We start from the raw sequence: 14,901 nt of genomic DNA on the forward strand, positions 1-14,901 counted from the left end.
ATTATTCTCCTGTTTTGTTCTTTTTTATGGAACTAGAGACAACTCTAATTGCGTGCAGTGAAGGCTAAGGTAACTCACTTTCAAATGATGGGACTCCAATATTTCCTACTTTTTAATTTCCAAGTCCTCAAAAGACTTTTGTCAGGATGATGTGGTATTGCTCATTAGGTGTAAAGTTGGGTGTGTTCGAGATGGTTCCAGAGGAAAGGACTTGAGAAAGAGCCTTTCTTTCTTTCTTTCTTTCTTTCTTTCTTTCTTCCTTCCCCCAGTGGAAACATAAGAAATTTCGGAATCTTATTTTAGAAGTATGGGAACCCTAAAATAAGTTACCTGATTGAATCAAATAATTCAGGGATAGTTCATGTCGAGTGGGAGATTCAACCCAGTCGATGACTTGAAAGACCAACCACAGAACCCGATGTTTCAGTCCACCTCGTATAAGCGACTTTGAAGCGGGCAGCGTTTTGAACATTTTCTTTAACCACTTCACTCAGAAAATAAATCAAATATGAGGTAATCTTGAAAATCAGCGACACTAGTTAACTGCTTACCTTACCCAAAGGGAACTTGCAAAAGTTGGCACTTTCCGAATGGTACAAGGTAACAAATTCAAAGGAAACGACTAGTTACCATTTGTTTACACGTAAAGTGCATAATTAAAGAACAAAGACATTGACTAGTGTTCAAAGCCCACTAAAAACCTTGTAATTGTAAAACCTGACCTCCCACAGCACATGGATAACCAAACTGCGATGGCTTGAAGACAGTCATAACTGGCAGTATTTACCATGTTTTCATTTATTTTTAAAGAAAAAGAAATAAACTGTGTTTCCCAGAAGCCATGAATTGCCCAACATAGGCAACCACCAGTGAAGGCAACCTCTAGAGAAAAGTTATGTATTTCTGGCGCAAGTCATTTGCTGATCAAAAGACCTAGAGAGAACTATGTTGAGAGAGAATCTGATTGATTATGGGTGAACGACTAATGTGATAATTTACACATCTTTCGACAGGACTTCAAACTTCAGCTTAATAGCAATCCCATGCTGGTGTGATCAACAAGGAAAACATTCAAATGGATACATAATCTTCAGAGGATCTACACCTAATCAAAATCACCTAGAACCCCATTGCAATTGATAATCTTGTTACTTGCATTAAGCCTATAAGAGACCTGTCAATAACGAAATGACTCAAATATAACCTTTCTGTCCTCCCTCAAATCCTATCACTACACTTACAAGGAAAAGAGAAGAAAAAGGTCTCCTCATCAAGTGAAAATCGATATTGCATGCAACTCATCACTTGTATTGAAACTAAAGCAGAGTTTTTTTCCCAGCCAAATCTGTTCCCTTGTGACATTGGCTTCTCAGTTACTACATTTACAACTTGGTGATATTCCTTTCTTTTTTTCAGAGTCCTGTTTGGACTCCGACTCCAACCAGATAATTATGATCAACTCCTTTTTTTGATAAGTAAATAATTATGATCAATTCGGACTCTAACTACGACATCTCTGACTCCAATAGGAGTGGAGATTGGAATGGAGTCAGAGTAGTGCAGTTTCTGCACAGCCCTATGAAGTATCAAGCACACAAACAAAGTACCAAAAGCTACAAATAAATCTTTGCAAGATCAAGAGTCTTGAGCACAGAACCAACGGACATTAGGAGAGCTCCTGGATACCTGGGCTATGCCTATTTACTTGTCAATAAAATCTCTTATTACTTATAAAAAAAGAAAAAAAAAAAAAAAAAAAAAAAGACATTTAGAGGAGAGTGTGGCAAAGATACTAGCAGTCTAGCCCATAAACATATCCCTCACTGATATTACACACATTGAATAAAGCCAGCAAGCTCTAGTTCAAATGACATTCCCTCCCCTCATAAGAACAGAGATAAAAGGTGAGATTATGGGTTTAACAGCCATTGGGTGCATATGTAGCTCATAATATTAAAAATAAAATAGTATAAGATAAGATAAGTTGTGATTTTATCAAATTAAACCCAATTTAACTCAACTACCACTTCACCAAAGTGCACAAAACCTTTTGCTAGCTTTTTGATTCAGGTTAAATTCTGGAGAAAAGGAATACCACACTCATAAGACTTCCATGAGATCATCTCAAAACTTCCTAGCCCTTATAGAGCAACCAACAAAGCAATGAAAACGGTAGATTACTAGATTAACAAGCTAAGACTTTTTTTTTTTAAAAAAAGCCCTATCTCAAAGACTTCGTGTTTACTCGGCCTCAAACAGCAGATAAAATTGTTTCTCATAAAGCAAGGGACATAATTTCTCATTTAGAAGTTAATTGAACTTTCACCAATGCACGACCTTGATCATAAGTAATAACACAATTACCATACGTCAAATAAATACCATCCTTTGAAGGCATTACTACTTGAAGTAAATTTCAAGTAAAAATGCCAAAAATACTAGAAAAGTAAAGCTAGGCTCTAAAACCCAATACAATCTACACCATAAAAGTACACATAACATTGTATATCCATGTTCACCATAGTAAATTTACTACTGTCATGCATTATTCCTCATAAAACCAGCCCACAATTAAAACCGACAAGACAAAAAGAAACAGAAAAGAAAAATAAATAACAAAATCCAACAACACATACTTCCTCGGATGCCCGATTCATCAAATGCTTAATCGTAACGCCTCTTCCTCTCTCTCACTCTCACTATCACGTTGCCTTCGCCTCCTTCTTTCCGCTCACCTTGGCATCCACCGAGGAGCAACATCCACCACCATGCTCATGATGATGAGCATGCCCGTGACTATGCCCATGGTCATGATGATGATGATGATGATGATGATGAACCTGCTTCTCTTTCAACTGCTTCCTCATATCATAGGCATCCTCCCCATCAGCATAGTACTTGGCCTCCACATCATGAATCTTATAACCCAAGGTCTCCGTATACAGATTGAAGGCGGCCCTGTTGCTCTTCCTTACGTGAAGCGACACGTACTCGGCCCCAAAAACTTGCTCCATAGCGTTCTGCGCCGCGTTCATGAGTTTCGTGGCCAGGCCGAGCTTGCGGTGGGTGCGGAGCACCGCTAGCGAAGTGATGTGGCCGTGGCACTCGTTGCTCTCCTCCTCCATCTTGGCAAGCACGTAGCCGACGATGCGACCGTTGTAGTCCTCGGCCACATAGAGGAGCTGTGGCCAGGAGAGGATGTGGTAGAGGTAGTACTTCATCTGATAGTTCTCCGGGAGGCAAAAGAGGTTGCAGGTCTGCATGGCCAAAAGGTCATCTATGGTAGCTTTGCGAATGCACACCATTTTTTGGGTCGGTCAAGGTTTTGGCTGATGACTGATCTGGTGGTTTTTAGTGTTAGGGTTAGGGTTTGTGCGATGGTCGATTTTAGGAATTTCGTGGTGAAGAAGAGGATCAAGTAGTCGATACTAGTTATTGGGCTGTGGGCTTAGAATTCCACTATTGCATATTTTATGGGTTTAAAAAACAGGGCTTTTGTTGTTGAGAATGAAAGATCATGGATATTCACGTAACTTCTAGGCCCGAAAGTTATTTCTTAGCAACGTTTTTGGCACGTGTTTGATTAAAAAAAAAAAAAGAAAAAAGGTCACAAACAAGAAAAATTTTATTTATCATCTATATATACCACACATAACACATAATTTTTTAATTTTTAATTTTTTTTCTTACCAAATGTGTAGTTTATCGAGTAGAATAATTTAATTTTTTTAAGAAGAATAAAACTAAAAATATTTTAAATAAATAAGTGTGATATGTCGAGATGATGAGTAGCAAAATCCAACAAACAAATATTAAGTTGAAATTGTCTAAATAGGCCAACACCAAGCATAACACTGAATCATGATTAAAAAAAAAAAAGGACACCGGAAAATAAATAAAATATATATGTGAAGAATAATTATTTGGCCCAATTAAGGAACTCTAATTTTATTAATAAATCATGAAATTATCTTAATTACTTACAATGTGATACACCCCTATATAACTAAAAGAAATTTTTTAACCGCCAATTATTGTAAAATAAACTTATCAATTATTGTAAAATAAATTTAAAGTACTCTCATATAAAATTTTATAAATTTATTTTTATTTTTATAACGTCTCTTTGTTGCTAACTCAACCAGTTTTGCTAGATACAACCAGCCAGCGGAACCACCATGCAACTGGCTGACATGTAGGCATCTAACAAAAAAAAAATGAAATGAAAATCGAGAAGCATCGACCAAACCTGGCAACTAAATCAAGCCCTCCCTTCGACTGAAACAAGCCTTCCCTCCGACTGAAATTAGACGTTAGACGAGAGTCTCCTCAGCTCTAAGGGCTTCCCTACAATGGGTTTGTCGTCAGAGTTCTCTTTCTGCTTGTTTTCGAAGAGGTTGATATGGTCCTGCACGTTGAGCAGCCAGGAGGGTTGAGACGCTGCAATTGAAGATAACTTAGGCTACCCAACCAATGTCGAATCCAAGATCTGGTTCACGCTTGAAGGCCAAAGCTAGTCTTCTTCTCACTGACCGCTACTAATAAGATAAGACGAAAAGCTATGAAACTGTGGGGGAATCCCTGCTGCTAACATTCAGATTTCATATGAAAACAGACGAAATGCAAAGGAGGGATGAATTCATATTTCAGAAGCCAAAGAACACATATGTACAATCATTCTTTTTGCATTGTCGTCTTTGGGTCTGGAAGAAGCAACAACCTCTGCATCGTCGTCTTTGGGTCTGGAAGAAATGGTAGACCTTCTCGTCTTCGCATGAACAACTGGTTCACTCTCCATCGTCACTGGTTCACTCTCCGACCAAATCCCTGCTGCAGCCAGTGACCTCTGTTTCCTTGAAACCCTCGTTTTCCACAAACAGCCCAACCTCACCAGCCCCATCCTGCCTGCCATTGCCAAGCTCCAACGCCTCACCTTTCTCAGGCTCAACTAGAACAACTTATCCGACCCAATTCTTGACTTCCTCAACAAGCTCAAGAACCTCACCTTCCTCGACCTCTCCTTCAACAACCCCTTTAGTTCTATCCCACCCTTACTTTCCTTGCTTCCAAACTCATCGAAAGGATCCCCTACTCTTTCAGTACGCTTCAACGTCATAGACCTATCATGTAACATGCTCGAAGGAAACTCGTCCGTGGTTTTCGGCTCGAACAAGACCATGCAGATTGATCGTAGACCTATCAAGAAACTTGTTCAAGTTCAATCTATCCAAGGTGGAGTTCCCCAAGAGCTTGACTTCGTTGGATCTTAACCACAACAAGGGTCATTCCGGTGGAGATGACGGCACTGAATCTGTAGTTCTTGAATGCGAGTTATAACAGGATGTGTGGTTAGATTCTAATGGGTGGTAAGTTGCAGAGCTTCGACTACTCCTCGTATTTTCATAACAGATGCTTGTGCGGGGTCTGCTACAAGCAAACGATGTCGTTTAAATTTTTCCACGTGGGACGCGGTACCCCTGTGGTTCCCCGGGCCCATTTTCTATAGAGTTTTTGATAAAATAAATCCTAGTAATCTAGCTAGCCGGCCGATGGAGCGTAGTACTGATCCCACAATTCGTAAGAGCGAGCTGCATCACGTACAACTAGGGTGCTGAAGTACTACTAATCCACATTAAATTAACAGTTCTTCTATATACAGTCGGTAGATACAGCCGGTGTGTAGTCGTCTATGCCACGTCAGATTTAAAATGAATTCTTCCTCTCTCATCAGCTCTCTCTCTCTCTCATCAGCTTGGTCTCTCCCTCTAATCAGCTCCAATAGCTCAGTCTCTCACTCTCCTCAGCTCTTTCTCATCAGCTCGGTATCTCTCTCATCAAATGTATCCACGTCAACTATATTTGCACACCGTTTGTACAAGGCGCTTGCAACAAGCGTTTTTCTTAAATTAAAGCATGAGGTGGTTGGTTGTATGTCTCTGCAATACTAACCGCTTAAAAATGTAAACTTTCTTGCAGCTAGCTCTCCTTACATTGTTTCAACTTTCAAAGTCGATTCACGACTACATATATATATATATATATATTTATATGGAAGCCTTAGATAGAAGTGGGTGGAGCATTTTGAGATTTTGAGATTGTGAGCAGTTTCAAAGTGGTATTATACACTTCAAAACAGTCATCATTTGATTGCTCGATCCTTCAGTAGGGTAATTAAGCTGCTGCATGCAAGTGCAGGAAAAGTACCCCTTGTTGATACAACATGATCTTGATTGGAGTTGTTAATGGCAATCATTACCACTATGCTTGGCAATCAATAATGTGGAGAGCCAGAGCCCCATGCTTTTTCATATATGCCCACGACAATGTTAGATGTCTTTTACTGATAAAGTTATTACTATACACGTTCATGAAGGCGTTTTGATATTGAATCCTATATTTGCAGCGAATTAACATGCATGGTTGGATTCATTGGAAAGGTGATGGCGATATTAGTGCAGGGCTCCCGTTTCGAGGAGGTGAAATACAATTCAAACCATATATCAAAATGGAGAAGAAGGAAAAACAATCATCATTTTGCTTTAATTAAATGCACCTTGCTTGGCTATTCCAGTACTTTTTGAATAATTCAACCTCATTGGAACTAAGCAAATGGGAAAAAAAAAAAGGAGCTAGAGAGTGGAGAATAAATTGACACTAACAATATCTTTTGGTGTCAACCTAGTTGGAAGTTGGAACCAAGCAGCAAATGGAAGAATAAATTGAAAAGCTAATATCTTTTGGTGTCAGGAAGAGGTGTGCCATCAAGGAAATGCTTGATCAAAGAAAATGCTCTGGCAGGCTGGTAGCTGGGAACTTGATGCCCTGCCCCTCTAACTGTTGCGAATGTGAGGTCTCCCTTGTACACTTCTGTATACCCACCAACCTGTGCCACGAGCAGAACCATTGATAAAAAACCACAACGTACTTAAATTTCTTAGGATCGATCGACGTTTAGAATGAAAAGCAAAGGACAAAAAAAGAGAAGTTACCTCTCCATTTAAGTACCAAGGGTGCCATGCAGTCTTAACAGGAAGACTCATTTTATTCAGAGAATACTTTGTCGATGTAACTGGAACCCTTCCATCAATGTCCCCACTGCATTTCATTTAACATGTATAGACTCATTTTCAGATTGATAGAGATGATATTATTTTTTTCTAAAAAGGACAGTATCTTAATTTTATAAAGATCGAGATGATACCAATGTTTTACCTGAAAACCCAAACTCGAAGTCCGTTGGCCATTAACTCCCGCAGAAGGGGAATGATGGTTGAGGGGCTATCTCCCCAGTCTGTTATGACATCACTGCACGGTTCCCAGTCATGTGTAAGCTTGGTTACATTGGCATGAAGGGCTTCTTGAACCTCGGGCCGATTCAGATAAACATACACATAACCATCGCTGCATGGATCGAAATTGAATATCTGCAACTCCAAAATAAAACATGATCATATTTTGATGATACACCATGTACTATTTATTTCATATTTTACCAAAAAGACAAGGCCCAAGCATAGAACATCACAACAAAAAGGGAATTATTTTTTAGTACTTACAGAAACTTTCTTGGGCTGAGGTGTAGTGTAGTTGGCCATGGTGCAGAGGGGAGCATAGATGTTGTAGATATCGAGGTAGTAAGTATCCCTGCCGGCAGCATCGGTGGCTTCATTACACTCGCGATTTTCATGCTTGGCTTCGGGCGAAAAATCACAGTATTTGTTTATTTTTTGGGCATCCTCATCCGAAATGAGTGCGTGGCTCGCAAAATAATCGTACATTCCTCGGTTATCAGTTTCTTGATTGATCACTGCATTCCCAATCTGTGTATAACATGCAATAAATCGAAATGATGTAAATACTATAAAAAAATATAAAAAAACATGAGATAGTACGAATATTTACTGCATGCATGCTACTGATCTATCTGCATGTGAAATATAAATTATATAAAACACATGCATTTTAAATTTAATTACCACAACAAAAATATTGACAACTTTTTATCTATCATGCACCCAATTCACACTTTATTTTTTTGTTTTGTTTTGTTTTGGGGGGTCGACCCAAAAATGATGGTGTAAACAAAATCATGACAGACTAACTATAGAGTGTGAAAAATAAAGAAAGTTGACGAAGAAAGATTAATCATTAATTTTGCACTTTGCGACAATTTTTATGCTGACTGCAAGAAGGTCATGCAAGGTTGTTGGCAAGCACATCGATCTCACGGCTGGAATAAAAATCCACTAGAATATATATTTGGAGTACTTCTTGAAATCTCAACTATTATATCTGATTAATAAGGAAAAATTAAATATATATCTTAAAATAAATTATAATCTATTAATTTGTTGAAAATAGATAGTTAATCGATATTCTTATTAGCATGGAAATTAATTAACAGTAATACATCGATCATGAATACATCAAATATATCTATATTATATCACGAATTAAATCATGCATGCACTGATCATATATATAAATATATATATATATATATTTTGCTTAAAGACAAAAATGGTTACTGCGTTAATTCTTTTAGTACAAGGCTGTCATGGGGTTAATTAGGTCCACCCCTAACATGGGGTTGGATCCAATTGATGATCAGGCACTACATATTTCTTTACCATCATGAACATATGAAAAGAAAAGAAAAAGGCGCTAGAAGACAATGGTCGGTATAACTTCCAAATTTCAATAATTTCTTTACGTTGAAAGACATATGCATAAGTACTAGTAATTTCAAGTATGATTTTTAATTATTTTTGCCGCCATGAAACCTGACAGCTTCCCATCAATTATTATTTGATATTATAATAATTTTGTTTGTGTCTGCATGCGAGAGAGAGAGAGAGAGACTTACAATAATTCCCTTGAGGTTGATAATGGTCTTGTTAGCCTTCTTATTATGATGAAGAATGGTGTGTGCAAGTTGAGGAACATAATGCCCAGCATAGCTTTCTCCAGAAATATAAAAAGGCCTGTTCTTGTACTCAGGAAATCTCTCCAGCCAGTTCACCAAGAATACATAATTATCTGCTGCAGTTTTTCTATCACCGCACGTCTTATAATCGGATGATGTGTTCGAGTACGAATATCCTACTCCGGCAGGAGACTCCAGGAACAGAAGGTTTGCAGCTGCAGAAAAAGAAAATTCCAAAAAATAAAAAATAAAAAGAAAAAAAAAACTCTATATATATTCAGGTAAAATTAATTTATAACGAGAATTTTTTACCATAGTTCCAAGAAAATCTGTTTGCGTAAAGTGTTTTGCCGTCACTGCGGACGCGGAATGGTCCGAGCTCTTGCATTGCTCCATAGGCCAAGGATGAACAACCTGGGCCTGCATGCATAGAAATTAAGCAAAGGTCATGATGAAGTAGGGCGCTAAAAAATTCGAATTTTGATAATATATAAATAAATTTCCATCATGTTACTTATTATACTAAAATAATTATGTGCTTCCCAATACAGTAAATTAACCAATGGTTTGCATGCACGTACCCTCAATGCTAAACAATGCAATAAATTTATTATTTTTTGTTTTGGGAATTTTTTTTTATTGCTCTTATTATTATTATTAAAAGGGGCCGACGTGATATTTGAACAATTTATTAATAGCGGTTCAAGAAAATATTTACAAAAATATGCGATGTTTTTTCAAGGAGGGCATAGATTTATCAAAAACACAATATAAAAAGGCATGTTGAGTCGTTGACTGACAATGCCAGAGTGAAAAAAAAAAGAAAGAAAGATCGATAATTTAATTTAATAAACCATTTATATATATTTTTATATAAAATTGCATGATTGTTAGAACATGCATGCCCGCCGAGAAATCCCATGCATGCACGCCGGGAAATCCGATCCACAGGACTCCTGTGACAGGAGTGAAGTTTGGGATTTGATCCCCAGATCTTTCACAAAAAAAAGCAGTGGCAATACGCCATGCATTGCATGCAGTACCCCAGCAAGACGGTTGACATTATATATATATATATATATTTAAAATAATAAAAATATGAAAAATATTTTATAATCATGCACACAGATGAAATATAAATATATACGTACGTACTCACACACATCATGTGTTTGAATTAAAAAGGAAGACCACCAAGCATTAATAATAATATTTATGGTGAATTAATAAACAAAATTAAAATTTCACAATCGCGAAGTTAATTATTTCTATAAGGAACAAAACTGAACATGGCACGTTGTTTTTAATGAGTTCATGACTATCTAGCTAGCACAGATCATGAAAGAAGAAGGGGAAGATTCGAAGCAATATGAATTCTTTCATCGTAAGCATGATCATTTTGTAGTCTACTACCGTACACCTGGACGCTCTTCTTGTGATCATGATCATTAGATCAGTAATGACCTAAAGAAAAACGGGGATTGTCCCGCAAGTCATGAACTAAGTGTGGTCTAGCTTATAACTTCAAAGATCAGGATAAAGAGTGAAAGATAACTACGACGCTGTTATACTATTGATGATGATGATGAAAATATCATGAATTCTATGTCAGGTTCTTTGAGATTTTTGTGTGATATTTTTACATCTTCCCATCCCAACTCTCTCTTGTCGTGTCCCTCTAAAACGGGAAACAAAGAAACGAAAACAAACAAAAAGAAAGGAATATGTAGGTATATGCAGCTAGAAGACAAAACAATTAATGTATTTTTTCAAGTACTGTTTCCTCAATTCAGCCTAATGATATTGACAAAGGATGGAGACTGATATTGGAACAGATATGTATGTATGTATGTATGTATGTATGTATACCTCCATTAAGCCAGAGAAGAAGAGGCAATGAATCTTTATTGGGATTGTTGGCTTCAGCAAAATAGTAAAAAAGCGCACGACCCGCGGCTTTATCCACCGTGACATACCCACCATACTGTGAGAAATTCACCTGTGGCTGTCCAGGCAGTCTCTCGATCCTGTCTTCCTCCTTCGTGCACTCCTGAGGAACATAAAATTTGTCTTCGTTGACAGCCTGAACTGCCTCGAAAAGACTGGTGTCGAATCCGAAATTTGGCTTCAACTTGGACTGCCTGAGTGGAGGCAGACCTTGTTCTTTCATTTTCCCATGAGTTTGAGCCACAAAGCCTGAAAGAAGGAGACAGAACAAAAGAACCCAACAAAAAGACTGACTCGATCCCATTCTGTTTTCTGTTTCTGCAGAATGTGAACAAAAGAGAGACGGAAGAAGGAAGAAATGTTGAGTTCAGAATCTTCAGATCCAAAAGTAGTGTTGTTTACATGAAGTTTATATCACACGTATATATAAAGATGGGTGGTAGAAACAATGTAGGTTTCAACTTTCAGCGATCACGAAGGAATTAGATATATACCATAAAATTGGAGATTTTCAGATTGTTTTTGGCCTGTTATCACCAGTCACGTTCTGCCATGTGGGTGGTCTTGAGGGAGTGCTTGGTCTTTTAATACCACACGCAATTATATCCAGAATCCAACATTGATGGCACACTCATTCTGATAAGGGGATTGTCCGTGAAATCAGGATTGGGAATGAAGCAGCAGGCCGGACTCTCGTTAATTATTCGTCTTAATTTGTTAGAGCGTTTGGTGAGAGCTATAAGACAATTCCATATGATAAACAAATTACTTTCTTTCTTGTTTCTATCGATCAGCTAATAAATATTATAAAATTTAATTCCTTTCTTGTTTCTATTGATGATTTTCAAGTTCTTAGCTGTGACCCCAGCATGCATACTAATGATTCTGTTCTGTAAACAGTAAGCAAATTCCCCTTTGTTCTGCTCTTAGTGGATTTTTCCGTTGATTCTTATCCGCTAATGGCATGTTTTAATGTGAGACAAAGGCAAAAGGGTGTTATTTCAGGCAATACAATAGCCATTATTTTTGTAATTTACTTTCTGATCATTGGTTATTTGCAGGGGTTTTTGGGTGTGTTCAGGGTACAAGATACCTGTGCACCTTTTAGTTTTGAAGAGTTTTGACCCACTCGACTGCTAGAAATAGGAACAGAAAATGCAGAGAATTAAGGATGCACATGCCAAGTGATATATCCACTAGAGACTCGAAAGGACTTGCTGTTTTTCTGCAAACAGATTGCAAGCCAAGCCTTGCCTAAGATAAATTGTATTAATGGAGAAAAAGTCGAAGTGATAAAACTTTATTGGGATGGGACTTGAAGTACTCGATCTGAATCATCTGATGCAATGATTGAGATGTGGGGGAAAATGGTTGAAGTCTATGGAATATTGTATTAATTGGGTGTTTTATTAGAATACTTCTTACTGGTGGGTAGGGATTCCTTTTGGATGGATCGTTTTCGAGATACTTTCTATTAAACTTTCTCTAATTGATTACAACAGATCAATTGGCTTTTTGGGATTGGGAAGACACCAAAATTCTTCTCAACAGACCATGACAATGTTCAGTTTTGATTCTGCATGCTGTATGGGCGTGAGCAAAGGAACAAAACACAAGTTGGAGCATTTGAAGTCGAGTATGACACAAAATAAAAACTACCAAAGTATGGGGTTGATCATAATTTCAGAGGAAAAAATGGGATGCATGTCTTTGTGTTTTAGTAAAAGATGTATATTTTAATAACTTTAGAATATGGCCAAGGCTTCTGTTCTGATTGGCATAATCCTTCAGCCTCCAAAATGAAGGTTTTGAGTTCAAAACCCTCCCTCCCCCCTCAAAAAAAAAAAAAAAAACTTTAAATATGAATTTGGACCAAAACAAACTTATTTGTCTTTTTCTTATATTTATCTTTATATCCAAATAATTTAATATAAAATAAAATGAAAATCCATTGGAGGTTTTGTGCCTAATGCCTATCTTCAGAGATGTTTTTCATTCTTATGGTGAATCGTAGGAAAGAAAAACTGAGTGTCCAAATAAGAAATTGAATTATGATTGGGTTGGCACTTGGCAATAGGACCTTCAAGTGTTGGATTCAAGGCCCACACGTTATTTGTAGAGTATATGGATCATATGGAAACCCATATTCTTTAAAGAGGATCCAATAAGTTTTGTAGATTTGGGTAGCTTTGTTCCAATAAGCAACTGGTGGCCTCATTTTCATCTTGATGCAACTTTTAGCCCGGCCCATATAATTGCAGCGTTATGGCAATATGCCATTTAGAGATTTTTCTTTCTGAATATATAAATTTTGTTATATACTTCATTATTTTATTTATATTTTACAAATCTATCGAAAATGTAAACTGTCCAGTCTCCATTTTTAATAAGGGAAGCTAAGCACAGGTACCCATGTTCGAACATGTACAACATCAATAGAATGAAATAAAAATGCAGATTTTAGTATTTTTTTAAATGAATTTTTTTTTTACTAACACGGATGTCTGAGAACAAAGTCTCGACTAATCCTAAAGATGTATAGGTCATCAATAAAAAAAATTTTGCAAGTACACATTGCAAGTACTCCTAAATAAAAATTTACATCCAAGAGGATTCGTGGATGGGTCAAAAGTCTTTACCACTTTAGCCCACTCTTAAGAATTTTTTTTTTTTTCAATAAAACTTTCAATTTTTCAGCAATTAAAAACAAGACTTGTGGTCTAAGACTCGAGAGTGGGCATCTCAATTGGTTTAAATGGGAAATGCTAATACGGGAGTAAAAGACAGTGACTTGAGGGATCAATTTTTATGCAGAAAAACACGCATTGGACCGATCAAAAACTTGACATAGCAATCATCAAGCAGAGACAAGGACCCCAAGAGGCTACTAAAGAACATATCTTAATTAGCAAGTAATTTCGATCACATTTCGATCCCAAGCTTTATCAAAATTACAAATCTGTGGTTTCTTATGTTACAAAACCTTGTTGGGTTTAGATATACAAATATCTTTATCTTATCTCATCTCATCATTACAACTTTCTCAAATTTTTATATAAAAATATAATAAATAATTCAATTTTTTCAAATTTCAAAATAAAAATAATACTAAGAAATCATATCTAACAATATTTTATTCAACTATTATTCAAAACATTTCATCTCATCTCATATCATCTGAACTGTCTATCCAAATCCAACTTTAGTGTTTTTATTCGAATAAGTATCAAGTTTTTTTTTTTTTTTTTTTTTTTAAAAAGAGCCGATAGCCACCCATATAGCAGCTCCGTCTCAAATTTATTAATCAACCCTCACTTAAGGCCGAGGAATACCTTAGTAACCAAAAATACTTGGTAATTACATAATAACCATGAAAAAATCCCAACCATCAACCCCTCCAACAAAATAAAAACAAATCTTGTATATCAAATCTTGTGTATTAAATCATACCATTCTTTTTTTTTCTTCACTAAAGGGGAAGGTGGGGGCGACCAGCGTAACAACTCTCCATAGGCGTGATCATAGGAGCCCATCTCTATTGCGAAATGTCCTGTTTGAGCTATAGTTATTATCCCAAGAGCAAATCCGTCACTACAGTACCTCTAAAATGACTGGTCCAAAGACTATCCTATGACCCAAAGTCAAGCTTTACCATCGCAAGTTATTTTGATTTATATAACTTGATTTATATCGTGACTCGAACTCCTGACTTTAAAATTACGAAATACCAGCTGGTACCATTCATTAGTGAAAAGAGTGGCTTCTACTAAATATGAATTATCTTATATTTTAGGAATGATTTGAAGAATAATAACAGGACAGCACTTCCATTTCCTGCTTCCTTCTTTTTCTTTTTCTTTTTTTTTTAATTTAATTTCTTGGTGTATGACTTAGCCTGGAATCCAACACGGCCCAAACGGGAACATGTTGTCTCAAAGCGTTTTTAATTGTAACTGAAAATCAAACACACAAGAGGAGAGGAGATGAGATAAGAAGATTTGACCAGCCGCCAAGGTCCACTGTTTTAT

The 14,901-nt window shown here is 36.8% G+C and overlaps 2 protein-coding genes and 1 pseudogene across 2 annotated transcripts; 1 reads left to right on the forward strand and 2 right to left on the reverse strand.

The window, feature by feature from the left end:
- The first annotated feature begins 590 nt into the window (after positions 1-590).
- LOC109008713 lies at positions 591-5,506 on the forward strand (annotated as a pseudogene).
- LOC109008719 (N-terminal acetyltransferase A complex catalytic subunit NAA10) lies at positions 2,353-3,464 on the reverse strand. The gene has a single exon (XM_018988924.2). It carries the CDS (start codon positions 3,303-3,305, stop codon positions 2,703-2,705), a length of 603 nt encoding a protein of 200 aa, XP_018844469.1. The 5' UTR covers positions 3,306-3,464; the 3' UTR covers positions 2,353-2,702.
- A 1,023-nt stretch (positions 5,507-6,529) lies between the features above and the next one.
- Positions 6,530-11,613, reverse strand: LOC109008718 (serine carboxypeptidase-like 40). Its single transcript, XM_018988923.2, has 7 exons — positions 10,796-11,613; positions 9,239-9,346; positions 8,867-9,141; positions 7,557-7,820; positions 7,213-7,424; positions 6,990-7,095; positions 6,530-6,883 (listed from the first exon to the last, which is right to left on the reverse strand). Exons 1-7 carry the CDS (start codon positions 11,175-11,177, stop codon positions 6,728-6,730), a joined length of 1,503 nt encoding a protein of 500 aa, XP_018844468.1. The 5' UTR covers positions 11,178-11,613; the 3' UTR covers positions 6,530-6,727.
- Between the last annotated feature and the right edge of the window lie 3,288 nt (positions 11,614-14,901).

This window comes from Juglans regia, chromosome 14 (genome assembly GCF_001411555.2).
Source record: "Juglans regia cultivar Chandler chromosome 14, Walnut 2.0, whole genome shotgun sequence".
NCBI classification, from domain to species: domain Eukaryota; kingdom Viridiplantae; phylum Streptophyta; class Magnoliopsida; order Fagales; family Juglandaceae; genus Juglans; species Juglans regia.